Source organism: Colletotrichum navitas (genome assembly GCF_030913465.1).
Source record: "Colletotrichum navitas strain CBS 125086 chromosome Unknown LY79scaffold_123, whole genome shotgun sequence".
In the NCBI taxonomy this organism is placed as follows: Eukaryota; Fungi; Ascomycota; class Sordariomycetes; order Glomerellales; family Glomerellaceae; genus Colletotrichum; species Colletotrichum navitas.
Genome location: NW_026850669.1, coordinates 68,085 through 94,038, shown reverse-complemented (window position 1 = coordinate 94,038; position 25,954 = coordinate 68,085). Strand labels below are relative to the sequence as shown.

Sequence of the window (25,954 nt, the reverse complement as noted above, 5' to 3'; positions counted from 1 at the left end):
GGGTACTACTATACCTATACTTTTACCTTATATAATAACTATTATAATAATAACTAATTAACTACTTTTCTATATTTTATAATATTATAAGAACTAAGGATATTCTATTAATTACCTAGTAAAAACTAATATAATATTATTTATATTAGAACTAGTAAACTAGGCTTAAGTATTTTACTATATTTGTCTGTAGTGTGGTAAATCTTATAAGGAATTTTTAAACCCCTAGGGAGCCTTCTACCCTTCCCTTTATTTATTCTATCGTAAAAGTACTAAAAGATTAATCAGGTCTGGTGCCGCCTACAAACAACATCTTAATTGGCTTGAGATGTCTCATACCTAGCCACTGGCCAGTGTTGAGATAAAGTTTGCCCCACACCATCTCAGGAAGCGGGGTCATTTCTGAAGCGGCTGTAAAGTCATTGTCAACTGACTGGCTTCACTAATTTCTCCGACTATACTTCATTCCGCCTCGACTTGTACCTCGAGGAAATCACGATTCGCCAAATATACTTCCCTTTGGGTACGCTGCGTCAACACTCCTATGCCCTCCGTCATGGAACTCTACATCCGCCCTTTGTCCATCGAAGATCTAGATCAATGCGCAACTGTGGAGTCTGCGGCCTTTCCGCCTGCCGAAGCTGCGACTCGTGAAAAAGTGAGTAAAGTGACTCACACTCCGATTCATGAACCACCTCAGCTCCCAGGTAGTTGATTTGGTATAAACCTTTTTGCAGTTATCTGTACCCTTGAGACGAAGCCTACCGCTACTCGACTCATTCGCGGTTCTACGCCGACTGATAGGCCTAGTCTCCAGCAATGCGGTCTAACATTCTAACCCTCAAACTGCCTTAGATCGAGTATCGCTTATCTGTTTGTCCTCATATTTGCTACGGGTTATTTGCCCGGCATGGGACAAGTACCGCAGAAGGGTGCAGACAACAAGGAGACATCCCAATCTTGACCAAAGCGCCTGACGGTTGGGGGAATGACCGGCTCATTGCACACACCATTGCCACGCAGTCGGTCTCTCGGGCGGTCAAAGATGAAGACATGGCTTGCCCAGTGAAGTGGAAGACGGAGTCCACGGCTATTCACTGCGTCGGGCATAGACCTGAGGGCAGGTCCATTGCGCTGCATTCGCTTGCCGTTTCGCCGTCTTGGCAAAGGCTAGGCTATGGCAAGAAACTCATCTCGATCTACATTAAAGAGATGATGAAGATTGGGCAGGCGGACAGGATTTCAATTCTTACTTATGATAGACTTGTACCCTACTATCAGAAGTTGGGGTTCGCACACTTTGGCAAGAGTCAGTCTGAGTACGCAGGTGTCGTTTGGCACGATTTGGTATGTTTTGCTTGCAGTAACAAGGCAATAAGGGATATGCCCATTGTTAACGCTGTTAACGGAATACACTAGGCTTTCGAGTTCCGTCGTATATAAGAGTATACTAGCCTAACAACCACGTCACAGTACACTATGTCTATTATTTCCTCTCCCGTATACGGATAATATAATGTCGTAATGGTATAGGTGGATCCACTTTGTCATCACAAATAAGATTTGTTGAATAGACTCTCGTACGGTTCTCAAACAAATATGGGGTGAACCAAAGCTGTATCATTGTGACCAGCCTTCTAACTAAAAGACTTGGCTATTATACAAACAGACATACTCTGTCCTAGACGTTTCTAAGTCAGACTTATATGTGTATTAGTCCCTTCATGAGAATAACCAACGGCCGAGTCTCTTGTCCGTGCCCTTTGTATTGAATATCGTAAATCATTGGGTGACATACAAGCATGTGACATCAACGTTCTAACAAGCTGATCTTGCTTTTTGGTGATGCGTTGTTTTGTAAGAAAGTACTTAGTTTGCTGACATTGCACTTAGACATCTTGTCAATGGTTCTTATCCCTTGTGTATAACCGCTGTCAGGCTATTGATTAGTTAATATATTATCTGAACGCAAACTCGAAAGATATTTCTTGCTCCATATGAATGCTGTTTCTGGGACACGCTGATATTTTCTAATTTACGTTGAAGTAAAAAAGGCGTAGCTCACACTAATTGTTCTGCACACTGTTCTAAGAGCTGTATCTCTATAGACCCCATTAAGGCGTAACTCTATTAAACCTACCGGGTGTACGACCCCGCCGCACAGCTGGTTTCGGCAGCCGAGTTTCTACCCCACACTATCAAATATCTGTGTAGCCGGTGTCAGCGCTTTAAAGTTTCGTCCAGTGATCTCATAGATCACGTTGGTGTATGTCTCAGCCTACCACAAAAAGCATGCCGTGGCCCAGCTGTGTTTTTCCCTCATCTTTGTAATCCTGCAATAGTCCATCCTTGACCTCGACAAAAAGCCTCTTAAATCGACATATCGCCACTTTGTGAGCACCACTACAATCATGGTTCGGACTATCGAGCTGTATAATGAAGACTTTCATGTCCGTATCGATAGGGCTACCGGAGCTGTTTTGGAGATCACTGATCCTCGCGCCAAAATCCCGATGAACTGGGTCAGCTCTCCGGCCAACGCACCATGGCAGCCTCTGGGTAGTCGCTGGGGATTAGGATTCGCAGACCTCGGCGCCAATCTTCTCCATCGTCTTTTTTGGAACAGCCCTCAGATCGATCGCTCGAGCAGCCGCGATGCCACGGTCGTAACTTATCATGCTGGGCCATTGGAACTCGTTGTCCACCGACAACTCGACGGACAGAAGCAGTGCTTCACTGAGTCTTATGAGTTCCGGAATCGAGGTGCCTATCCGCTCAATCTTTCCGCAAAAGGGGAAACGTCATTCGCAATATACACACCCTTCAACGACCACTATACCAATACTACCGATGCACTCCATTCCCGTACACATGCTCACGTTTGGGCCAATGGCGGAAGTTCAACATGGGTCAAACTCAGTCAGATGGGGGGGCGCGGGCGGAATCTGGGTCTCGTACTTACGAAGGGATCGCTATCTGGTTACAGCATCGAGTCTCGGGATGAAATAACTCATTCCAACACTCGAGGAGTGTTTCTGCTTCATCCTTCTGTCCCAATTCTCGAGCCTGGTCAATCAAACACTATCGAGTGGACCTTGTTCTGGCACAGTGATTGGGAAGACTTCTTCGCTCAGTGCGCCCGTCGATCGTGTCAGTTCATTTATTTCGACATTTCAAGGTATACGCTTGTCTCTGGTCAAACCCTCAAGATCCGAATGAGAGGCAGTGCTACTGCTATCAACTCTACGACGACGGTAAACGGCCAGATTGTGCAACAGGAAGGTTCGACATTCACTTTTATTCATCATGCCGGAGATATGGGTCAGAAGACTCTCTGCATTGCTACCAGCCAGGATGGTGAAAAGAACGAGTCATATGTGTTTCTCAACACTGTTCCACGATGTGACGACCTCATTGAGAGTCGAATCAATTTCATTGTGGATAAACAGCAAGTCAAGGATGCTGATGATCTTCTTTACGGTGCCTACGTCATTTATGACAACCAAACCGAAGCATCACCTTTTTACGAGACGCAGCAGGACCGCAATGCTGGACGCGAACGTGTTGGTATGGGCGTTCTCATTGGTCGTTGGCTGAAAAAAAAACCAGATGGCAAGCTGAGGGACTCTTTCACAGCCTACTATTCATTCGTGTGCACAAAGCTTCAAGCGGAGAACGGATTTGTCTTCGACGCCCCATATGGAACCGGTACCTACTTCAACAAGCGCCTCTACAACTGGCCGTGGGTCCTGCAGCTTCATCTTGTGGCCGCAGCCATCGGAATCCCGGCTCCATGTGACAAATCCCCTATTACCAGATTCATGGAAACCCTAGAGAATTTCTATGACGAAGGTGGCGCATCACTCTATGCTATTGGTTTGCCAATTCTTGAGAGTCTCCGAATGCTCAAAGCATTGGGTATGGAGGTAGCTTATCAGCGGGCTAAAAGCCTTTACATCTCCCACGGCCGGAACATTGTGAAACGAGGAACGGACTATCCCCCGTTCGAAGTCAATTTTGAGCAGTCCATCGTAGCACCAGCAGCAATTATACTCCTTGAGCTCTACAGGGCGACAGGTGATAAGACATGGCTCGCAGCTGCGGGGTTGCAAATGGAGGTTCTCCTCCGCTTTGCCGGAAAGCAGCCAGACTATCGAGTCCACGACGTCGCCATTCGGCATTGGGACGGTCACTGGTTCGGGAAAGACCGTACATGGGGAGACACATTTCCACACTACTGGAGCACGCTAAACGCCATCGCTTTACATCATTTCAGCATTTCAACTGGAGACCTTTCCTATGGGAAGCAATCTGAGAGTGTTCTTCGAGCGAACCTGTCCCTTTTCACGCCTGAAGGGAGAGCGTCTTGTGCATGGATCTACCCTCGGTCCGTGAACGGTCGACTAGCTCATTACAAAGATCCTTATGCCAATGACCAAGATTGGGCATTGGCGCATCTTTTGCAGATCGAAGATGACACTTCATGGGTCAAGCAACATAGCACACGCCCGATAACATAGGTGAGACCAAGTTATACGTTGCTGGCTAATGAATATCGGTGGGGTTATGGGTTTCATAATCTAGATATAGAGTCGATGCTTTGTTACAGTAATACTCACATCTGCTATTTACGTCGAATATCCTGCTTTGCACTCTCAATACAGACGGAAACATTTTATTATAGGCCGCCATACGATGTGGCGTGGGCGTTATGGCTTACATATATCCGGTCTAGTATCAATTAAGCACGTTCTCGGACTTTCGATAATCGTGCTGAGGTGTTCACAATTTACTTTACTTTTGTGTAGCTCACATAGTTATAGGTACAGAAATTAGTTCTGAGAATATTATTGATGCAAGCCTCACACAAACTCACTTCCGTGCGACTACTTGAACTATCCGCCACCAGGCAGCAGCTCCAGGGTGACCTGCCTTGTGTGGTGATAACTTTGCGCAGGCCGACACCGCCCCGGCCGACTCTAGGCAGTATTTGCCCAGTTGAGGACCTGCAGGTACACCCCAGTGGCAGACTGTCTCCTTCGGCATCAGAACTGTTATCTGACATAATACGGGCCGACGGCAAAGTGGGAACGGAGAGACTGTAGCCCAGGACTAAAGGTATTTGTCCGATAAAAGTTGTGGGTCATTGCCGAGCCCCTGTCAGTCCTTGGGCTCCTCGCGTGGGCAAATGAGTCCGCTGCCTTCATGATGAACAGGGATTTGGTGACAATTGTGGGTGTGGCATAGCTCGAGGAGGTCAGAGGCGCCAGTGGATTTGGAAATTGGACGAGATTTCAGTTAGTATTTGGGCAATCCTGAAATGATGACCAAACCGCTCCCACGTCGTCAGTTGGTGTTTGGGATGGGAAAATGCCAGTCAAAAACTGGAATTTAGTCAGAGGACGATGAAGAATCGGCATAAATACTACTAATGGACGATGGATTATAGGCTAGGGGTTACAGCCCGAGTCGCTAGCATAACACAAGCGAGTCTGTGACACACTGCTTATGACTGGCTTCCCCTTAAGTTGGATACGAATGGCATGGTAAGTCGAGTGGAGATGTTAGAGACAATCAGTTCCCCATTGGAGACTTCGCTGACAGCAGTGGCCCAGTCCGCCATCCTTCTCGCCCCTCTGACAATTCCCACCAGTCGCTGAACGTAGTTGAACCTATCCCTGGTTCCTGTCACCATACGCAGTCCACCTGCCAAATTTGACCCCCAATTCCTCCCAATATCCACACAATCTCACTTGCGATGGTACGGAAGTGGCTACCTCCGGGCTATGGCCGTCTTGCATACCGCTTTTGTCCATAGTTGGTGTACAGGAAAACTGGAGATATTCCCCGCATGCATTCTCAGAAAAGATAAGCGGTGCCACCGCACCTGTGAAAATCTGTATGAAGCACTATCTGGAAAGGGATCAGGTGAAGCTCCGGCCAAGCGCAAACGCCCCCTTCTATCTTCCTCGCCCAAGGGGCCAAGGCCACCAGTAGTCCCTTTTGTATGCCTTGCAAAAGCAAGAAGCAATGTCCAGATATAGGAATACACGTGTTCATGTTACTTTGTATCCGATTGTGGTCAGCCGTGACAGGGAGTTGACCTCCGTATAATCCCTTTTCTCCATCGGGATGGAATCAGCTCCCTGTCATACCTCGTGGGAAGCTGGTCAGGAGAATCGTAATTGCATTGAGGAGGCGGCTGATTGTCATCCAGGAACCTGTTATCAGCACCCCCTGCCCCCAACTGGAGTCTTTTGCCACTTCTCATACCCAGCAAAGGAATCCCCTGAGAATAGAAAACTCAGAGTCTTCAGTTTTCTTCAGAGCTCACGCGGGGGTTTTAGGCAACGGGCTCCTCGGCCGGTAACTACATATGGCCATGTCACCGGCTCGCTAATGAGGAAGGTGTTCAAGCGATCCCCACCTGGGCGGTAGCGTGTGAAGCTGATCGCCTCAGATGTAGTTTGCCGACATGTGTTGACAGACAGGCACTCAGGTGAAAAATAATGGCCGATCTCAACCACAAAGTGGGGGAGTGGCCTTTTTTCTTTTTCTTCCACCAGAGTGACAGGGTCAAAAAGCCCAGTCTACCGCCATTCCAACCTTGTACACGAAGATCTCTTAGTATATGGCAATGGTTCATGGCCATAGTTGGGTTCAAGTCTGCAAGGTTCTGCGTAGTTGTGCAGTTGACAATCAGGGGGTACTAGTGCCTCTCCGCTTCTTTCCACGCTGCACGGCAGCAATAGCGCCAGGCAACACGCGGACATGCCGGCATAACCGGTTGTATGGTTCGTTGTGTTCAGAGACTCACATCTTCAATAAGATCCATCCCCATCCATCTTTGTTTCTGACAAGACGGAGAGTCTGCAGACCGCCGTCTAACCCTGCGGCTCACTCCCAGTCCCTCTTTTGGTAGCAGCACGACTCTTCTTCACATCGTTGTTCCTTTGGTCCTGAAGCCGCCCTAACCTTCACTTTGCGTCCTCCAATCTCAATGGCGGAAATCGAGAACCGTGGCCCGCAGCTTGTGGCTGTCGGCTTGACTCTCGTCATCACAGCCTTCGTAGCCACTGTCCTCCGGTGTTACGTCCGAGTCTTTCTAGTCAAGAACTTTGGAATTGACGATTGGTTTATGGTTGTTGCTACCGTACGCTAAATCCTTGATTGTCATATATAGCAATACATGTTCATTGGGGTTCTAGGCTGACTTGGTCGTCTACAGATATTCTTTATTCTCTTTGTATCATGTGCATTGACAGGCGTGCACTATGGCACAGGCCGTCACCGTGTAAATCTCAGCGATGAGGACTGGGAGTCTGCCATGATGGTAAGCCTACTCATCGGTTGGAAGGACAAGCGCTGACGAGCAACAGTATTGGTGGTATTGCTACCTCTGGTACTGTCTGGCCATGGTCGCCTCAAAACTTTCCATTGGCTACTTCCTTCTTCGAATAACGGTCCGAAAACTCGACATTTGGATCATATACATTGTGATGATGTTGACAGTCTGCACTGGCCTTGTCTTCTTTTTCGTCACTCTTCTCCAATGCCAGCCGATCTCCTACTTCTGGAATCAAAGCACCCAAAATGGGCATTGCGTCCCAATGGATGTCATCATCGCCCTTACCTTCCTTTACAGCGCCTTCAGTGTTATCTGCGACTTTACCTTTGCCATCCTGCCTATTGTCCTCATCTGGAACTTGAAGATGAACCATAAGACCAAGTTGGCGCTTGTGCCTGTTATGCTTATGGCCTGCATGTTAGTTTTGTTCCTTTTTTCTCGGTCTCTACTTCAAGCTAACTGATATCCCAAAGCGCCAGCGCTGCTGTTGTTGTACGCATGCCGTTTGTGTTAGACTTCAAGAACCCGGACTTCCTTTGTAAGTCTAGAGCCCCCCCCCCCGTTGGCCTCCATCATGATCGAATTCAAAGTTGCTGATACGCTTGGTCGCAGATGCGACAGTAGACATCGCCATCTGGTCCACTGTCGAGCAGGGTTTGGCTTGCACCGCAGGCAGCCTTGCAACCCTCCGCCCGCTGTTTCGGCTCGTAGGATATCGATTAGGGTTCACCTCTATGGGTCCCTCTCAGCTCCATGACTACGAACGCGGGAATCCATCCGCTATGGGCGGCAAAGTAAATAATATCAGCAATACCAGTTCGAGTCGTCAGCGACGTGGGCCCTTCAGTCTCACCACCTTCATGGCCAAGGACGATATCAACAGCCAGGATATGGCAAATAGCGAGTCAGACAGAAGTCTGCAACATGAGCCGTCAAACAAGCGAGCTCGCGGGTGGGAGTCAACGGGGAGGCGCAATAACGAGAGCGAAACCGAACTCACACTTCAAGCTTCAAAGGAGTTGGCAGGGAGCGACCGTGAAAACATCACCGTTGTTCAAACATTCTCACTAAGAGAAGACCGTTTGTAAAGCTGTATCTTGACTCTGATGAATCACCTCAGGAATTTGTCATTCACAGAAAGAAAATAGTACTAGCGCATGCAGAATCGATTTGGACGTGGATAATCTTTTGCCAACCCGGAATGCCCCTCGACTTTACCCCGACAAGTTTTGACGACAGACCAGTTGTGTTTTGCCCATATTCACCTTCATATCAAGCTCCTTCAGAATCAGTATATTGACTATCTAACTTGGATATAGACCACTATGGCACATCAGCTCGGCGGCGCCTTTCTATTAGCAATGTAAATCTCGTGCCGTTGAGGATAATCATCACAAAGACAAAGTCTAATTCCAGAAACACGTTGAGAACGATTTAGTCGGACTCGATGTGAGAGACTCCAGCATGTTTCAGTCACATCCCAGGAAGGGTAACAATATCTTACGCCAAGGGGAAAGTTACTGGGCGCGACAATGTTAACGTTTTGCACGATACGAGTATACCGCAGCCAGTTAGGGTGCTCACTGTCAATGGCAAAGCTGGCAACCGCTATTGGCAGCACCACAGGTTTACTACTCCAATAATTTATATTGTGCCATCTGGCTGTGACCGTATTTACGGTACTAAATCGATCGACCAGGCGGTCGATTGAGCGTTTTTAAAGGCCAACATTTGCTCTTTTAGCCTCAGATGCCCCGGGTATAGCGAGCGCAAAAGCGTAAACAAGAAGGTAGACTTTTGCCAGAGAACCGTTTTGATAATCCCATTATCACGAGCGACAGTTGTGGGATACTCTAGCCTACGCAGTATTTTCAGTGTTTGGTCTGAAGATAAGGAAGCAAAACGATGTCGATAGCAGGATGTTTCGAATTGGAAAATGCATGCAGCCCACTTTTGAAAGTATATCGTTAAGGAAGCTATTGTTTGTACCTTATGGAGACTTTGCTTTGGTCTACTGAGCCCGATCAAATGCATTTTCAACATTACCCCTTTTCGCCTTCAACTTTATATTGAAAGATCTTTGGGTGGGGCTTGACGACAAGCTCTCCCTGAGGTGGTAGTACTACTAGTGTACATATGCTGCAACTCGACACTTAGTTCTCCTTTTTGACAGCCACTATATTAGGTACATGTTTTCGTGAAGATGCTGAAGGTACGTTCTGCTCAGACCGCACAGGGCGGTGGAGGGCAGTCTGACTAATTAGCGATAAAGGAGTCCCCGAATCATCCCCGGTAGGGTTAGCCCTTGTCTGCTCAATGGCTGCCAGGGAATTCTGCATTACGTTCAGCTGGGCTTGAAGATCAGCGAACTCGCTCCATGATGGGCGGCCAGGCATCTGTTGCAGTTGATTTGATGCCGCTTCCTTATACCGCGTTAGTTCGGCTTCAACCAGCTCTAGTCTTCGGGTTTGTTCCTTGCTGATCCTGGTCTGATCGGCAATGTGATTACTACACCAATTTTCAAGCATTTTGACGCGGTTATCGAGGATCTGAAAATGCTGGTCCACTGTCGTTTTGCTGACCCCGACTAAAGTTCTGCAGTGATTGATCAGTGCGGTGCTGGTTGCAATAGTCTCCTCCATGTTCGTCAAACGCCCTTCAAATTCCAAGTTGAGTGGATGACTCGAACGGATCATTCCACTTGTCTCATGGTGCTCGTCAAGCCTTTCAGGGACTACAGCCTCTAGGCTGCTGGCTTCACCTTTTCCCAGTGTCTGCAGCTCTGCCTCGACGCTTTCCGTTGTTTGCAGTCTTGCACTGGTCTGGCTTTCGAGTTTGCTTTCTAGTTGAAACAATCGAGCCTCAACAACTTGTTTGTGGTGCTCGTCGTGGTTTCGTCGACTTTCATGGGCTACCATGTCTTTCTTGGCTTCCTCCAGGGCCGACTCCACACATGCGACATGGTCTTGGAGACCGTGGATGAGGTTCTGTTGTTTTGTTTGCCGTTTTTGCAACTCTTCGCCAGATTGACGACATGCCACAACATCTTTACCCAAGATATCCACTTGATTACTGAGCTGATCCAGTCTTTCCAATGACTCCTGGCACTTCGAGGCCGTAAACATGATTAACTGGTCATGAGCTTTCTGGAGATCCCGCGAGAGTTCTCGAGACTCCAAAAGGAGCTTTGTCTGCTCCTTTAACATTTGCATTTCTTTGTTGCTTTCTTTCATCCGTTTGTCAGAAGACACCGAGGACGGACCGTTGTTTATCCCAACGTGCAGTCCAATGCATGATGTGGTTGGGTCACCGAGTGTGAGACTTTGCTCCGTTTGCTGTGCTTCCATGCGACGATGAATTGCGTCATCTGCGGGCCCATAGCTGGCATCTAGAGACATGTGGTCTGAGCTGTTCCTATCTTCTTCTTGCGCGTCAGCTTTGTGACGCGCTAAGACAGCCTCGTTTTCCAGTTGCAGGCAGCTCAGAGGCGATTCTGGGATGCACTGGCGCTTCGCAGTGTTGGGAGTGTCGGATGTGAACCTGCGCTTCCGACTCTCAGTTTGGATGAAATCACCAATGATATCTTCCGTAGCCTTGGGGGCGGGTGATTCTACTGTATGATCATTGGCTGTGACTGAAGACATGCAGTGATGGCCCGGCGAAGGAGCCGTAATGCGTTCAAACAAATCTTTCCCAGATGCAAGAGCCCGGCTGCTTCCGCCCTTGATCTGAAATGCGAATGGTGTCCCCTTTCTGGCAGGAAAAGCCCCGATAAAGGGTAGACTGGACTCATCAAAGAGCGACTGATGGTCAAGGCGTAGCTGTTCCAGCCATGATGTTTTGACACGCTCCCATTCAGCAGCGATCTCCGGCCCTGACAGAGGGGAGGGCATCGAAGAGCTGGAATCACGGGAATTCCATGCATCGATAAGGTCCGTCAAGATATCCCGGTGCTTCCGTTTGATGTACGCAGCTGCCGAATAGACGCGGCGGCGTTCCGAGTAGATGTCGACAAGCTCCTCTACCTTCCGAGGACCGGCATTGGGTACACCCCAGTGATGGGTGACAAACGACCAGAAGGCATCGTGATCAAAGGCAAGGTGACAACAGCGCGTCACTAGACGGAATAAAACGACGAGGTTGGTATAGATGCGGCGCTGGCGGTCCCGCACGTTTTTGAACTCGAGACTCCGCCCGAATCTTTTGACGTTCCCGGGGTGGAGCAGTATCGCCGCTGAAAGTATGGGGTTCTCGGGCCAGGGCGGGACCGGCAGTGACACACCGCTGATGAAGAATATGTCAGGATTAGGCACCATGTTGGCACAGACGAGAGTCGACCTGATGCGGTTGATTCAAGGGCCTTAGGAGGAGGGTGAGGAGGAGAGGGTGGTGTGTGCGGTCATATCACAGTTGAGTCGTTGTGATGTGGCCATACTCCGTACAGGTAGCACCTAAATTCAGGTAGGTAGGTACCTACTGTATGAGAGAAGCACGGCCTCCTGAAACGAATGCAAGGGGTGGCGCCGGACGCCAGCCAATTGAAAACCGGGATACCCAGCGGGAGGAGGAAGCCGGCACTTGGAGGAAGTTTGTTGGCGAGGTCGTGCTGCTCTTGCTTCGTCACTTGTGGCAGCCCAAAAACGAGGATGGTTCAGTCACGCACGAGCATTTTTGATGAACTGTGTTAGGTTTTCTCTCTCATCGCGTGTCAAGTAAGAATCTGCCTTGCGCTACTAGTCAGGAGCGGTGGGGACCGTTTCTCCACTCAATTTCATTACCACAAGATTGATATGATGGTTTCTTTGCCACTCTCTCATTCGGGTATCACCATCATTGTCGTTGTCATATTTTCCTATTAATACAGCAAAAAAGGCTTTCGTTCTCGTCATGTGGCCTATTCCATAACCAACACGCTGCGGAAGCGGACCTTGCCAGACAACATGTGCTCTGATGCTTCCTTCGCGTCTTCCAGCGAAAATCGCTCGATCATGCACTTGATGCCGTGCGTGACCGCAAAATCGATCGCCTCCTCCGAGTCAAATTGATCTCCACTGGGCCAGCCACAAACCGACTTGCCGCCTACGATTAGGTCGACGGTGTCGACCTCGAGCTTTCCAACCGGAGCGAGCACGCAGAGCTTGCCGCCAGCGTGCAGGCCTTCCGTAAGCGGCGAGATGATTTTGGGGTTGGGCGCCGTCGCGATGATCAACGATGCGCCGCCGAGCTTCTTGAGCTCCTTGACGGGGTCTGACGAGCTCGAATCGATATACACGTGCGCGCCCAGCTTCATCGCGAAGTCCTTCTTCGAGGCACCCGAGCTAATCACGACCGTCTTGTAGCCCATGCGGCTGGCGTACTGCACGGCGAGATGACCGAGGCCGCCGAGACCCTGGACAGCGACCATGTTGCCCTGCTCAATCTGCATCTTGCGGATGCTGTTGAAGACGGTCACTCCGGCACACAGTAGCGGCGCCGTCTCGGCCGGGTCGACGTCCTTGGGTACCCGCACCGCGGCTTCGGAGCGGAGCAGCACGTACTGCGCATACCCGCCGTCGCGGAACACACCGTTGACCGTCCCGTTATCGCATGTCTGGAAAAAGCCTTTCTGGCATTGCCGGCACGTCCCATCATGACCTGCATCAGAAACGTCAGAATCCTCTACCTCAATGGGCTCACTTGAATATATAAGTAGGCCCGAAACATACCTCCGTGCCAGGCCCCTCCAACTCGCTCTCCGCCAGAGAACCTGCTTACGCCCTCTCCAACGGCCACCACATCGCCGACAATCTCGTGACCTGGAATTCGGGGGAAGACGCTGTCGCCAAACCCGCCCTCTTGCATGCCCACGTCCGAGTGGCATACACCGCATGCCAAGACCTTGACGAGGATGAGGCCGGGGCCAGGTTGCTTCAGCTCTTTGTCGATAATCTTCAGCGGCGCGCTCTTGGACTCAACCACTGCGGCCTTGTACGTCTTTGGAAGTGATGCCATCCTGATTGTTGATTTGATGAAGAACGAGGATGTATGCACAAGAGTGAAGTAATTTTGTCCGGTACACTGGAGTATGAATAGGTTTTGGGTTGGCAAACTGTTAAGGCTGGGTATGGATGGACCATAGGTCGCCTTTTATATAGTAAATCCCATGCTAGAATACCCCACGCTTCCCTGAAGCGACGGACATGCAGGTTTACAATTCAGACCCCTCATTCCTTACCAAGACCGGAACATACTGCATCAGGCTTACTATGCATACACCTTACCGAATAGCCACGCAGTACGATAAGACATCACAATTACGAACGATAAAGAGGGGTGAACTGTTGTGACGCCAGGACTACAAGTTCGGATGACATCAACAATACTCCGCTCCACCGTCACCGGCATCTCGCGGACGGCACTGAGCAGACATCTTGTTGTAAAGCCGATGGAGTTAACAACTGATCGTCGACTGCTAATAACTGCCAATTTGCATCCTGTCAGGACACGGACATAAGCCCTTTGATACATAAAGGTCTCGGACATACACCCCCCCCCCCCCCCCCCCGAAGAATCATGACTGGTTGTGCGGAATGTTACGTCCGCAATTGAGCAAAAGATAGTACTAAAGATCACCTACCGTAGACACTCGTTGAATTCGTACATAGCTAGTAGCTGAGCTAACGGCAAGGGATATAGCGGCCGCTGGAAAAGAGCTAGCGTGCTAGCAGAAACAGGGATCTAGTGGTAGTCAAGTAGATGAGCAGGTTGACCGCCTTCTAAGATAAGCCCCAGCTTGTAGTCCTGCCACGCTACTAGCTTTGTACGAATTTAACGAGTGTCTACGGTACAAGTTTTGTGGTTGAGCCATGTCAATCGTCGTCCGTCAACTTAGTCGCGGACAAGATCTTATCAGCTGGTTCGGCAATCGGCCCATCGGAAACAGCTTAAGCTAATTGATCCCTCTCGGAGTTGCAGGGGTCGGTTTTTCCAAGTCCGATTTGCACAAGACACCAAGGCCATCGGCTCTATCGGATTGTACAAGCATCTTTCGAGCCTCAATGGGCCCTGGATTACAGAGATGCGAATCGTTCTGTTCTTGATGGTGAGCAAGCTGCCAAGCTAGTATAGATGCTTTTTTTTTTTCCTATCCCCCGACGGCCATCCGATAATGAATTGAATAAACGTAATAGGAACATGACACATAACATGAACCACGGACTTCACCAGGGGTTCTTCTTGCTTCCCCCCACTGCGAGCTCGGCCTTTCGCGCGTAGACAATGGGCTCTCGAGTAGCGAAGCCCGCGCGTGTGTCCGTTGGGGGGAATGACGCCCAAAAGGTACCGCTCTTGCACTGAGGAGCTCCGAGGAGCGCAGCGGAGCACGCTCGTTGAGCCAATTATAAGAGCTTCTAGCTTGCCAGCACAAAACTACTGCTGCATCGTTTCACTACGGCACAAGTTCTTCATCACAGAGCAGTCCTTGACGTACACACCATTCCCAATAATCTTGCCGCCACCTAGCCTCATCGGATTCTCCTCACCCGCTTGTTATCAGCATGTCGCTCCAGGATAAGGTCGTCCTCGTCACAGGCGGCTCCAAGGGCATCGGCCGAGCCATAGCCATCGGCGCCGCAGCCCAAGGAGCAAAGGTCGTCATCAACTACAGCAGCGACTCGTCCGCCGCCGACGAGGTTGTCAAGACCATCGGCAGCGACCGTGTCATTGCTGTGCGCGCCGACAACTCCAAGACATCAGAGTTGCAGGGGCTCGTCGACGCCACAGTCGATCGCTTTGGCAGGATTGACGTCCTGATCCCTAACGCCGCCATTATGCATATGCGCACCGTCGAGAACACCTCGGAGGAAGATTTCGACGCCATGTTCAACACCAATGTCAAAGGGCCTTACTTTCTGGTTCAGGTGAGAGAGAGAGAGAGAGAGAGAGAGAGAGAGAGAGAGAGAGAGAATCTTGTACGCGAAGCCGGAACGCTCACCGTTGCTGACAATGCTATAGAAATCACTTCCTCACATGCCCCAAGGCGGCCGGATCATCTTTCTATCCACGACGGTGCTCGCAACAAGCAACTTGCCCCCACCATATCTTCTATATGCGTCGACCAAGGGCAGCATCGAGCAGATGACCAAGTTCATGGCCAAGGATCTCGCCAGCAAAGGCATTACTGTCAACGCCATCGCACCCGGCCCAACAGGCACAGAGCTCTTTTACAAGGATAAGACGGATGAGATGATTCAACGAGCAAACGCAAGTAGCCCTTTCAACAGGATAGGTACACCAGAGGAGGTTGCTTCCGTCATTCTGTTCCTCTCCGGCAAGGAATCATCATGGGTTACGGGTCAAACCATCCGCGTGAATGGTGGAGTAGCATAAGAAACCAATAAACTGCTGGCCAACAGTTGGAGTAACAGTTTGAGTTGTCAGTAGATAGATAATGTCTCATTGTTCAACTCCCCGGATCTAGACTCCTGAGACCTAATAATTATTAGTCTCCGTTTCTGTATTGTCATCTTCCGAGCCTCGACTGTCGATACGCAGGACTCGATAGCCCTATTACTGCGCGCCCAGCGCCGCAAGCGCATTACGAAGCTCCTTCACCGCAGTTGGTACGTCTTCAAAGTTCAAAGCAGAGATTGCCCATTTTGCGTGCTTCTGTGCCTTGGGCAAGTCCATTTCATCTGACGGCGCGCTGCTTGGGGTCCATGAGTTGTGTGAGGCGGGAACTGCAGGTGCTTTGGGCTGCTGCGCAGCTGTCGGGGGCTTGGATTGTTTCGAGGCGGGTGGCGGAGTTGATTTGGCGACGTGCGGTGGAGCTATCTTAGGCGGCTGCCACGGCGAAGCGGCATTCTCTGGGCTGAAAGATGGGCCTGCTGAGGATGCGACATAGGGCGATGGTGCCGACGGAGCATTTGCCGAAGCAGCCACTTCGTTCGCGTCATTCTGACTGAGGGGCGAAGGCGGAAACTCTTCGGGGGGGTCAAAATAACCCTGATTCTGGTTCGCAGGAGGGTTCAAGTCGTTCTCTGTTGGGACGGAGGGAAGATCAAGGACGCTAGACTGAGTAGGGACCGGTTCGTTCGGCGCAGCGGGAGGTGCAGACTCCGGGGGTGTAGAAGCCTTCCTGTAAAACTCGGTCTCTGGATCGTCCTCAACAGAGGCGGGTTTCGGAGGGGGAGAGGTGAGGCCGCGGACATCGGGGTCGTTGGGATCCAAAGCAGGGAGAACTTCCTTGGGTTCCTCCTGCTTAGGGTTGGACTCATTCGGATCCTTGCCTTCCTTGATGGCCTTGAGTATGCGAGCAGCGTTCCACTTCGCGTATTTGACCTTCTTCTGTGTCTCCTCGTCTATGGCGCCCCATATGTTTCCCAGCAAGAGAAAAGTCGCAGCAGCGTCGTATGTATCGGCGGTTTGCCTGCTCGAATTGTGGTTAGCGGGCGACGAAGGTGAGTTTGGCTGGGTTGAGCAGTGGCCGCAAACCGTGTGACTCTATTCGCTTTCATGACCTTCTCTGCTCTCTCGAAAGCATCTTGCGCGAATTGCTCAACGTATGCCTGCCCGACCGCATCGTCTGTGATTGCCTCTTCCTGGGCGTTCTCTGTTTTGGTCTAGCATAGCATCTGTTAATCCCCAGACAGTTCCGGAAGCGAACAATGCCTCATCAGAGCACTTTACCTGTTCGAGTCGGTCCATCAGGTTTGTCGTATAGGTAAGGCTCTCGTCGTCAACATTGTGCAGTCCCTTGGCCAGGATCTGGTTGACTACCCAGTACTCGCCTGCGCTTCCGGTCAGTATCGGAGGTTATCGAGCCGCCTCCAAATAGGAGATGGGAGGACGTACACCAGTAGGTAATGACAGGCTTGTATTGGCGCAGCTGATTCGCGCGATTGATGAATCTCGTGATATCGGCCTGTCGCAGGCTATCGGGGATTGGTTCGGCCATGGCTGCGACAAGTGGCCTGTGGATGGTTGGAGGGGTATGAGTGGAATATCTTCGTGTTGAAGTTGCGCCAGATTCGGCCTTGGATTTAGAGATCGAGAACAAAGGGAAGGGGGGAACTTTTGCTGTGTGGCAGCTCACAGGCGCAAAGGGTTTGAGAGCATGCGACGAGTGCTGCAACACCAAGACGTGGGAGACATGCAATAGGTATCTTGGGAGCGTACCACAGGGTCAAGTTTCCCCACATGCGTGCGTACATCACAGTGGGGGAAAGGTGATCGGCCGGTCCTTCTTCCCGTGGTAGCTGCTGCGCCACACTGACATTTGGTAGCTGACAGCTGTGGCTCAAGCTCTCCAAGCTCGTGTGGGGTATGTGGCTGGAGAGGATACGGAATGCTTCGATTCAATTGACTGGAAAATTCCATGGTTCCATTCAGAATTCGAATTAGGAACAAACGGTGAGGGGTCCGCGTCTCACAGTTCCACGCTGGCCTCTTTGCACTGGAAAAGAAGCCAAGTAAACAGTTTTCTCAGGCTACCTTCACCAGGGCCCCAATTCCTCACTCCATAAATGCAGAGTCGAATGTTCCCTCATCACTCTGAACTTAGTTCCATGTTCTAACTCTTATTCCCACGTCTTCCCGCTGTCTCTGTCTTTTGCACCCTCCCTCCTCCTTTCTCTTTTTCTTCTCCCTCTCTCTCGCCAACACACACCAAGGCTCCCTGAGGTAGCGTCTCATTCTCTGCTGCATTCACTCACCTTTCCCACCCCACACACTGCTTAACTCTATATCCACCGCGATGCACCACCCCACTCTGCTCGCCGCTGGCGCTGCCGTACTTTCGGCTTTGCCCGGCGCCCAGGCCGGCATGTATCCCAAAAGCTCTGCCGTGCTCCAGGTTGATGCCAAAAACTATGATGACTTGATCGCCAAGTCCAACTACACCTCGGTATGTCAGTCTGTAGTTATGCTAGTTCAAACTGGGTGTCGCTGACCCGCGCCCTACCTGCAGATTGTCGAGTTCTACGCCCCTTGGTGCGGCCACTGCCAGAACCTCAAACCTGCTTACGAAAAAGCGGCCAAGAATCTCAACGGACTCGCCAAGGTCGCCGCAGTCGATTGCGACGAGGAAGCCAATAAGCCTCTGTGCGGCCAGTTCGGCGTCCAGGGCTTCCCTACCCTCAAGATTGTGAAACCAGGCAAGAAGCCCGGCAAGCCCGTCGTCGAGGATTATCAGGGCCCGCGAACCGCCACCGGAATTGTTGAGGCAGTCGTCGACAAGATTAGCAACCACGTGAAGCGAGTCACCGACAAGGACATCGATTCCTTCCTCGAGGGAGACAAGCCCAAGGCCATCCTCTTCACAGAGAAGGGCACCACCAGCGCCCTCCTCCGCAGTGTCGCCATCGACTTCCTCGACGCAGTCACGGTCGGTCAAGTTCGCAGCAAGGAGTCAAAGGCAGTCGAGAAGTTTGGAGTCAAGTCATTTCCTACATTGGTGCTTCTGCCTGGCGGCGACAAGGAGCCTATTATCTACGACGGAGAGATGAAGAAGGATGGCCTAGTTTCGTTCATTTCACAGGTCGCCTCTCCGAACCCAGACCCTGCGCCCAAGGGCGACAAGAAGAAGGCGGATAAGAATACGGAGAAGAAGGCTGAGAAGAAGAGCAAGCCCGCATCCGCCCAGTCGAGTACCAGCACTGCGGCCGATGAGAAGGCCACCCCCGAGGCCGACGCCTCTACCGAGACCCCCTCCGCTGAGCAGACCGCCCCCGCCGCCAGCGTTGTCCCTTCTCTGCCCGTTGCCGATACCCCCGAGAAGCTCCAGGCCGAGTGTCTCAGTGCCAAGTCACACACCTGCATCTTGGCTTTTGTGCCGTCCAAGGAGAACGAAAAAGCCGAAAAGGCTCTTACTAGCCTATCCGAGCTTGTTCACAAGTACGCCCAGAGCCACCGCAAGCTGTTCCCTTTCTTCTCCGTGCCCAGCGACAACACCGCCGCCTCTACCGTTACCAAGGGTCTTGGTCTCACTGGTGACGTTGAGATCGTTGCCGTGAATGCCCGCCGTGGCTGGTGGAGACACTACGAAGGTGACTTCGATCTTGTGAGCGTCGAGAGTTGGATTGATGCTATTCGTCTGGGCGAGGGTGTTAAGCAGACGCTGCCCGAGGGTCTCGTTGTTGAGGAGGTCAAGACTGAGTCTGCAGAGGAGAGCACTGCCTCCACCGCAGCTACGGAATCCGACCCTAAGTCGGAGACTGAGGCGCCTAAGGAAACGCCCTCCGATGCCCACGATGAGCTGTAAAGTTTTTGTCTTCCAAATTTCGAATTCTGTGTGTATCGTTAGCTGCAGCTGTAAAATAGTGATGCAATAGGAAAATCTAACCATTGTCAATGCCACCTGCTCAGCTCCCATGTCTGTTGCAGTGCGTGGGCGTGCCCCCTCATGATTCCAAATCCAAGTCCAAACCAGTACCTCTCTCCACTGCGCCCTCCTGGACCATCTGACGACCCTTTTCTTTGACAACGCGGTCCATAAATTGCCGCACCTGTTTGCATCCATCCACACCCACCGCAAGCATGCCCTCCAAACGGCTGACCTGAACACGACTCTCACACACCAACACAGCAACGCGGTCCGTCAATCCCAGGGTTCCTACTGTCATGTATGGTAGCTCCTGCTCCTCTTGCGTATTGAGATCAAGCAAGGGATCTGCGCCATCGTCGGCAGCAGCGTATGTCGATGTTGAGCCTGCCGTGCACGCGGCAATGTAGTCGGTCATAGGGATACCTGCGTCGATAAGTGCAAGCGTCGAAGCATTAAGCAGAGCCGCCAGCAGAGACCCATCCTGCGACAGCACATGAAGGGAGATGGATATGCTGCTGTGGGGAAAGAGGTGGGTGTGGAGGTTTGCTGAGACGGCTTTGGCAATGGTAGCCTCGAGTTCCTGGGTTCGTCTGGAATTAACCCGTGGTTAGTGGACATTGAATCACCACACTGACTAGAAATTGCACCCTCCCCTCCCAAAATTCACTCACTTATCGTTTCGGCCCCGCTTCCTGCGGTCGACGGAACTGAAGCCGGCGACGACGAGGTTGACAGTGACGGCGGCCTCCTTGGTCTGGCCGCCCGCACCACCGCGGCGCTGGGGTTCGGTCGGTCCCGTCACGACGCACATGACTTTAGTGTGTCCCATCTCGAGGTAGCTGGACCCATCGGCAGCATCCTGGGTCCGGATCTGGGCGTGCAGCCGTCGGAGCTCGTTCCATCGGCGGCCATCAACGCGCAGCAGCGCCATGGAGTATGTCGAGGTGTCGAGCGGCATTGTCAGGTAATCGGCGGACGGTCAACCTTGCAGAAAGAGTACAACTCGAGATGAAATGTATGGAGAAGACGAGCAAGAATTATTGGGGTTACGCTGAGAGAGGTGCGGTGCAGGTGTAACGGGGCTGCTGTGATAGAGCAGAGCAAAACCGAAATTTTGGAAAGCGTCAACCCACCAGCGAGCGCTTGCGCAAGGTGGGATAGTGGGGCCGGGCGTCGGTGTGTCGGCATCTGGGCCCCGGTTCATGGAAAGCTCGGGCCTGTAAACCCCTGGACCCCAGAGCGCAAGCATGGCCCGCACTGTCCACTCCCGAAATCGCGGGGAAGCTTTCCCTCCTTCGTCGCATCTCGAGTAAGCACGTGAGGTAGGTAGGGTAAGTAATGAGACAGCTCGACGAGGGGTGAGGTCTCGGAACTAAACAAAGCTCCAGCATGGATCTTGCACGTTGGCTCTGCAGACCAACCACTGCGCTGTGCTTTTGCTAAATATTACCTGCTGGTAGGGGCTGAAAACGCGGGGTAACGAGAGTCAATGCATTGCTAAAGGTAAATGTGTCAGGTCGTGTGATGCGCCGACCAACATTAGGGACCGGTGAGCGATGCGGCAAGGAATCAAGATTGGCAGTGGCTTTGGGCGGCCGGTGTTCTGGCCCTTCCCGGGGGGGTGATTTGTAGTCGATCATTACAAGCCTCAAACGCACACGATGCCATAACACAGTTGTGTTTATGCCTGTGTCTTTCATTTCTCGTCATGCTAGTATTACAGTCTCATCGCAAGAGAGAAGAGAGAGAAAGGTGGGTTTGACCACCGTCATGATTCCAATTCCGATTCCAGTTCCAACCCCGTGACCTTTGTAGCGTTCCGCCTTTCCCATAACCGAAAACCCAAGCCCAAAGTTGAGTAAGTGCGTCGAAAATAAAACGAGAGACGAAAAGCGAGCACGATGGGTTTCCACCATCATACAATTACGCCATGACCAGTACGCCCATGCTGGACGTGTTGAACTCGGACGCCGGAGGCACCAGCACCAGGTTACTGGCCTTTTCCTCTTCGTCGGGTCCATCGGTCCATCCTCTCTCAGGTCCCCATCTAATCTTGCGGTTGTTTGCCACAGTTATATCAAGCAGTCCTCGCATCATCGCGCCCGACTTCTTGACACTCGACCATGCATCAAAGGTGACGGTGTCAAGCCAGGGCATCTCATTCAAGATTTCTGTGAGGAGAGTTTTGCTGAATTCTTCGTAGAACCCGTCTGAGCGACGAAACCCGTTGAACACACCGTCACTGGGGTCGCATTCAACCATAACCGTGAGACGGCGGACGTTGACGCATTCATTCAGACCGAGAGCGGGAGTGACGACCCATCCTCTAGGAGGCTTCGACCAGCCAGGACCAAGGCGAAGCTCCAGCGATGTGATGAGCGATCGTGCGCTCGGCTTGAGGCGGGCCAGAAGGGGCTTTTTGGTCTTGAAGTACTTGCCCGGGTGAGTTGGGAAGATACGGAAGGAGCGGCTACTGTAGAAGTAGTGCGAGACTTCGTGGTAGATGGTGCGGCACGTCCGTTGAATTCCAAGCTTTTTGTGGAAGTTCTTGTAATTGTCTGGATCGAGATCAACGACTCCGCCGCCACCCTCAAAATAGTAATCGTAGACCTTGAGGCGCAATTCCGAAGGCAGTGCCATGAAGGCAAAGGGCTTTGCTCTCTTCCTGGCTGCTCTTCTCTCGCTCAAGGTGAGGGAGCCAATGCTGTCGCCCAGGGCATCCAGTTCGGCTTCTGAAGCATACGTTGACGGGTAGGCTGAACTTAGGGGAGTCGTGAGGGTGGAGGTGATGGGCGTCGGGTCGAGCGACGGGCCGGCGGCACGAGAGATCTTGCCACGACGAACCATAGTGGCGACAGTAAGTCGGGTTTTCTCTCCCTCAAGGGCTACTGGGAAGGGATTCGGAGGTGGAATTCCTTCCGGGTCTCAAGTTTTCTTTCTGGTTGTTCTGATGCGGTGTTGATCAAGGTATTCGGGGTGTTCGTGGTACTCGTGGTCCTGGATCGGAGAGACGGCGGCAGTGGCGGGGTGGCGGGGTACTTTGTCGCAAGGGTATCTGGTGGCTATGTGCAGAGATTTCAATAGCTTTTTGGTAGATGTGATGTTTCGGTCAAGCAGGTCAACAGGTGGTCGTGAATGGCACCAGAATCACAGAGGGTGGTCCCATTGTGATCGATGCAGCGAACTTGGGGACCACCCTCTAGAATCCACCACGCGCAGCAGCCATGTTGACGATGAGTGTGACTGTGATTGAGTGGTGTCGGCTAACTGGAACGTCGTGGGGTTCAGTGGTACTGGAGGGGATGTGTCGATTGAGAAATCCTGCTTGTTAGGATCGAAACAGAGGCAGGAGTGTTGCAGGGAAAGTTGCAGGCGGAGGTATCGGGGCCCGGGTAGTTTAATGATGGAGAGAGGAGCCGTCGCAGCAGAACAGACGGCAAGCACTCATGTCATGCCATGCCATGCCATGCCGTACAGTGCAGATACCACTAATCAGACAAGGTTCGCACGTGAGTCTGTGCCCGGGACACTGTATTTGATTAAGCCTGGTTTTCCAAGACCAATCAGGTCGCACTAAGTACAAAATATCTTCACCTATGCATGACCTCATTGGAGAGAATGAGTTCTGTACACAGCATGTTAACTCTCAATGAGTGCAATGAGGGAATCTCCGAAATGCGTATTGCAGTCCGATAGACAGTAATTATGTGCAATAGATTCCTGTGCAGTAGATACTTAGGTTGTCAACAATTGTAGCTACCTACCTAGGTACCACGTACCTAGTAAAGTGTAGGGGTTGTTGATAGCCGGAAGATACTCGGCAGTAAACGGGCAAGAACTGTTCATTCTTCTGGACCCAATTAGAGCTAAATTTCGGTCAAAAGTGGGGGCCGAACTTTCAGGGCAGAAGCTGTCGAAGGTACCTATGTAACCGTGCACCGCACTGTTACCTGTCCCCCCGGCCTGTTTGTTCCCTGCCCGGTGGTGCTTTCTCTTCGAAAATTTCTAGTGTCTTCGTCAGGAATATCACCAAGCCCACTCCACCTCGACCTTGCTCCGCCAGCATCAGCCGATTATTGTTAGCTGGCGCATCCGATTCCCCCTCGCCCTTTCTACTCGGAATCGAGAAGTACCGTCTGGCACCGGGCCCATTGTACAACTACGAAACCACTTTGGCCTTTGCAACGCCATGCTGTCGAGGGCAGCTCGGATCGCGCGCTTGCAGCCGACTGCGGCGCAGCTCTACCGCTCCGTCGCAACACCAGCTGCGAGACCCCAATTCCGAGCTTCATCATGGAGCAGGGGCTTCGCGCAGGCTAATAAGCCCAAGGACCTCTCTTCGGGAAAGCCTACTGATCAGCAGAAGCCTGCCAACTCAACACCAGGCGAGACCCCAGCTTCATCTAGTGCCGACTACCAAGCAGCCTACGAGGAGGCTGCTGAAGCCTCGTCCAAAACTTCCTCAACCCAGATACCCAAAGACGGCGCTAAGCCAGATGCCGCCGATGCGACCGAAGTTCCTGAACAGCCCAGGCACACCGGCCCTCTGCCCGACCTCACCCAGGGTATTCCCTCCACCTTGGCTTACGAGATGTCCGGCGCGACCAGCAAGGCGGCTCTTGCCGCCATCGCTGAAGAGGAAGCCGTCGCTCAGGGTGGTGGACGTGGCCGTGGAGAGCTCCCCGATTCCGCATACGTTTCCTCGACGGACAGAAAGCGTCAGCAACTCGCAAGTCGCATGTTCCTCGCCTTCGTTGGCTTCGGCGCCGCCGGCATGCTCTATCTCGGACGTAACTGGGACGACAAGGAAGAAGAAGCCAGACACGCGGAGACGGCCCCGAATGGTTGGGGTTTCGGTGCCTGGTGGAACAGAGTCACTGCCCGTACGGGTGACTTCATGAACTACTACCAAGAGCCTGCCTTTGAGAAGCTCCTCCCCGACCCTGACCCATCTTTCGAGCGTCCCTACACCCTGTGCATCAGCTTGGAGGACATGCTTGTTCACAGCGAATGGACCCGTGAACACGGATGGAGAGTGGCCAAGCGTCCAGGTGTCGACTACTTCCTGCGTTACCTCAGCCAGTACTACGAGCTGGTTCTCTTCACCAGCGTACCTTTCGCCATCGGCGAGCCCCTCGTCAGGAAGCTCGACCCCTTCCGCTTTATCATGTGGCCTCTCTACCGCGAAGCGACCAAGTACAAGGACGGAGAGGTTGTCAAGGTTCGTAACACACCCCTCCCAAGCCGCGCATGCCGCCCATGCTGATTTGTACAAAGGATCTTTCATACCTGAACCGTGATCTGTCCAAGGTTATCATCATCGACACGAGCGAAAAACACGTCCAGAACCAGCCCGAGAACGCCATTGTATTGCCTAAGTGGACGGGTGACACCAAGGACAAGGAACTCGTCAGCCTCATCCCGTTCCTCGAGTATATTCATACGATGCAGTATGGCGATGTTCGCAAGGTCCTCAAATCCTTCGAGGGCAAGCACATTCCTACCGAGTTCGCCCGTCGCGAGGCTATCGCGCGAGCCGAGTTCAACAAGCAGGTCGAGGCCAAGAAGAAGAAGGCACCTTCCGGCATGAGCTTGCTCGGTGGCATGCTCGGCCTGAAGCCCTCCAACATGAGCCTGATGGTCGCACCTGATGGAGAGCAGAGCCCTCATGAGGCTCTCGCCCAGGGCAAGATGCTCCAAGACATTGCGCGCGAGCGTGGCCAGCGCAACTACGAGTTGCTCGAGAAGGAGATCCGTGAGAACGGTGAGAAATGGCTCAAGGAGGAGGCCGCTATGCAGGAGAAGGCCCAGCAAGAGGCCATGCAGAACATGATGGGCTCTTTTGGCGGATGGTTCGTCAAGGGTGACGACGCCAACAAGAAGCAGTAAAAAGGGGTGCTTTACTTTTCGCCAACCCCGGGCTAATGAGCACCAATCGTGCAGTGCAGTATACCGGCATCAACCGCTCACTCCTCTTATTACGAAAGAACTATCTGTATTTGTATTACCAAGGCGGGCTTGGGCGGCTAGGACATGCCTCAACTTGCATATAGACTTGACGACGCGTGGGTCTGCGTATGTACGAAACTTTGTATACTACCCTACCTTAGACCACCATATGGGGAAGAAACGTGGTCCGACCCTAACAGTTTCATCTCCAAAGACATGAGTTCTTATAATAATCTATTATTGTACTTGTGGGCCTTTTGGATTTCGATGATGTATAGCTGGGCATGCGCAATTTTGTCGGTTCTGTGAGGTATCATCTATTCATGTCGACATGTCCACTGTCCACTAGAGCACCG

At 51.8% G+C, this 25,954-nt stretch overlaps 11 protein-coding genes across 11 annotated transcripts; 6 read left to right on the top strand and 5 right to left on the bottom strand.

The window, feature by feature from the left end:
* The first annotated feature begins 436 nt into the window (after nt 1–436).
* On the top strand, nt 437–1,599 carry LY79DRAFT_571256 (acetyltransferase). The gene is made up of 3 exons (XM_060559227.1): nt 437–658; nt 856–1,347; nt 1,420–1,599. The coding sequence occupies exons 1-3, from the start codon at nt 545–547 to the stop codon at nt 1,441–1,443; spliced, it is 630 nt and encodes a 209-aa protein (XP_060408004.1). The 5' UTR covers nt 437–544; the 3' UTR covers nt 1,444–1,599.
* Nucleotides 1,600–2,411: 812 nt separating this feature from the next.
* Nucleotides 2,412–4,520, top strand: LY79DRAFT_528109 (six-hairpin glycosidase; the record flags this gene model as incomplete). Its single annotated transcript, XM_060555994.1, has 1 exon — nt 2,412–4,520. One exon carries the CDS (start codon nt 2,412–2,414, stop codon nt 4,518–4,520), a length of 2,109 nt encoding a protein of 702 aa, XP_060408003.1.
* Nucleotides 4,521–6,856: 2,336 nt separating this feature from the next.
* Nucleotides 6,857–8,496, top strand: LY79DRAFT_643380 (uncharacterized protein). Its single transcript, XM_060562400.1, has 5 exons — nt 6,857–7,153; nt 7,229–7,333; nt 7,380–7,765; nt 7,822–7,886; nt 7,961–8,496. The coding sequence occupies exons 1-5, from the start codon at nt 7,001–7,003 to the stop codon at nt 8,434–8,436; spliced, it is 1,185 nt and encodes a 394-aa protein (XP_060408002.1). The 5' UTR covers nt 6,857–7,000; the 3' UTR covers nt 8,437–8,496.
* A 759-nt stretch (nt 8,497–9,255) lies between these two features.
* Nucleotides 9,256–12,010, bottom strand: LY79DRAFT_571246 (uncharacterized protein). Its single transcript, XM_060559226.1, has one exon. It carries the CDS (start codon nt 11,662–11,664, stop codon nt 9,502–9,504), a length of 2,163 nt encoding a protein of 720 aa, XP_060408001.1. The 5' UTR covers nt 11,665–12,010; the 3' UTR covers nt 9,256–9,501.
* A 6-nt stretch (nt 12,011–12,016) lies between these two features.
* On the bottom strand, nt 12,017–13,562 carry LY79DRAFT_571244 (alcohol dehydrogenase GroES-like domain-containing protein). The gene is made up of 2 exons (XM_060559225.1): nt 13,054–13,562; nt 12,017–12,982 (listed from the first exon to the last, which is right to left on the bottom strand). The coding sequence occupies exons 1-2, from the start codon at nt 13,337–13,339 to the stop codon at nt 12,243–12,245; spliced, it is 1,026 nt and encodes a 341-aa protein (XP_060408000.1). The 5' UTR covers nt 13,340–13,562; the 3' UTR covers nt 12,017–12,242.
* Nucleotides 13,563–14,883: 1,321 nt separating this feature from the next.
* Nucleotides 14,884–15,715, top strand: LY79DRAFT_528080 (short chain dehydrogenase; the record flags this gene model as incomplete). Its single annotated transcript, XM_060555992.1, has 2 exons — nt 14,884–15,246; nt 15,341–15,715. The coding sequence occupies 2 exons, from the start codon at nt 14,884–14,886 to the stop codon at nt 15,713–15,715; spliced, it is 738 nt and encodes a 245-aa protein (XP_060407999.1).
* Nucleotides 15,716–15,895: 180 nt separating this feature from the next.
* On the bottom strand, nt 15,896–17,282 carry LY79DRAFT_594705 (Vta1 like-domain-containing protein; the record flags this gene model as incomplete). The annotated part of the gene is made up of 4 exons (XM_060561716.1): nt 15,896–16,754; nt 16,820–16,947; nt 17,015–17,115; nt 17,180–17,282. 4 exons carry the CDS (start codon nt 17,280–17,282, stop codon nt 15,896–15,898), a joined length of 1,191 nt encoding a protein of 396 aa, XP_060407998.1.
* A 683-nt stretch (nt 17,283–17,965) lies between these two features.
* LY79DRAFT_67494 (uncharacterized protein) lies at nt 17,966–19,656 on the top strand. Its single transcript, XM_060564380.1, has 2 exons — nt 17,966–18,230; nt 18,294–19,656. Exons 1-2 carry the CDS (start codon nt 18,081–18,083, stop codon nt 19,584–19,586), a joined length of 1,443 nt encoding a protein of 480 aa, XP_060407997.1. The 5' UTR covers nt 17,966–18,080; the 3' UTR covers nt 19,587–19,656.
* A 69-nt stretch (nt 19,657–19,725) lies between these two features.
* LY79DRAFT_594704 (exoribonuclease family protein) lies at nt 19,726–20,607 on the bottom strand (the record flags this gene model as incomplete). Its single annotated transcript, XM_060561715.1, has 2 exons — nt 19,726–20,239; nt 20,321–20,607. 2 exons carry the CDS (start codon nt 20,605–20,607, stop codon nt 19,726–19,728), a joined length of 801 nt encoding a protein of 266 aa, XP_060407996.1.
* A 488-nt stretch (nt 20,608–21,095) lies between these two features.
* LY79DRAFT_674447 (uncharacterized protein) lies at nt 21,096–22,496 on the bottom strand (the record flags this gene model as incomplete). The annotated part of the gene is made up of 2 exons (XM_060564307.1): nt 21,096–21,146; nt 21,591–22,496. 2 exons carry the CDS (start codon nt 22,494–22,496, stop codon nt 21,096–21,098), a joined length of 957 nt encoding a protein of 318 aa, XP_060407995.1.
* Nucleotides 22,497–23,634: 1,138 nt separating this feature from the next.
* On the top strand, nt 23,635–25,674 carry LY79DRAFT_67470 (NLI interacting factor-like phosphatase). Its single transcript, XM_060564344.1, has 2 exons — nt 23,635–24,870; nt 24,927–25,674. The coding sequence occupies exons 1-2, from the start codon at nt 23,839–23,841 to the stop codon at nt 25,536–25,538; spliced, it is 1,644 nt and encodes a 547-aa protein (XP_060407994.1). The 5' UTR covers nt 23,635–23,838; the 3' UTR covers nt 25,539–25,674.
* The last annotated feature ends 280 nt before the right edge of the window (nt 25,675–25,954 follow it).

Bases quoted from the DNA above. Each gene is read 5' to 3' on its own strand.
- LY79DRAFT_67494 (XM_060564380.1), top strand. From the start codon at position 18,081: ATGCACCACCCCACTCTGCTCGCCGCTGGCGCTGCCGTACTTTCGGCT. The intron at 18,231-18,293 runs GTATGTCAGTCT...CCCTACCTGCAG, and splicing joins CCAAGTCCAACTACACCTCG to ATTGTCGAGTTCTACGCCCC.
- LY79DRAFT_571246 (XM_060559226.1), bottom strand. From the start codon at position 11,664: ATGGTGCCTAATCCTGACATATTCTTCATCAGCGGTGTGTCACTGCCG.
- LY79DRAFT_571244 (XM_060559225.1), bottom strand. From the start codon at position 13,339: ATGGCATCACTTCCAAAGACGTACAAGGCCGCAGTGGTTGAGTCCAAG. The intron at 12,983-13,053 runs GTATGTTTCGGG...TTTCTGATGCAG, and splicing joins TGGAGGGGCCTGGCACGGAG to GTCATGATGGGACGTGCCGG.
- LY79DRAFT_643380 (XM_060562400.1), top strand. From the start codon at position 7,001: ATGGCGGAAATCGAGAACCGTGGCCCGCAGCTTGTGGCTGTCGGCTTG. The intron at 7,334-7,379 runs GTAAGCCTACTC...GACGAGCAACAG, and splicing joins ACTGGGAGTCTGCCATGATG to TATTGGTGGTATTGCTACCT. The intron at 7,766-7,821 runs GTTAGTTTTGTT...GATATCCCAAAG, and splicing joins GTTATGCTTATGGCCTGCAT to CGCCAGCGCTGCTGTTGTTG.
- LY79DRAFT_571256 (XM_060559227.1), top strand. From the start codon at position 545: ATGCCCTCCGTCATGGAACTCTACATCCGCCCTTTGTCCATCGAAGAT. The intron at 659-855 runs GTGAGTAAAGTG...AAACTGCCTTAG, and splicing joins AAGCTGCGACTCGTGAAAAA to ATCGAGTATCGCTTATCTGT. The intron at 1,348-1,419 runs GTATGTTTTGCT...GGAATACACTAG, and splicing joins GTGTCGTTTGGCACGATTTG to GCTTTCGAGTTCCGTCGTAT.
- LY79DRAFT_67470 (XM_060564344.1), top strand. From the start codon at position 23,839: ATGCTGTCGAGGGCAGCTCGGATCGCGCGCTTGCAGCCGACTGCGGCG. The intron at 24,871-24,926 runs GTTCGTAACACA...ATTTGTACAAAG, and splicing joins AGGACGGAGAGGTTGTCAAG to GATCTTTCATACCTGAACCG.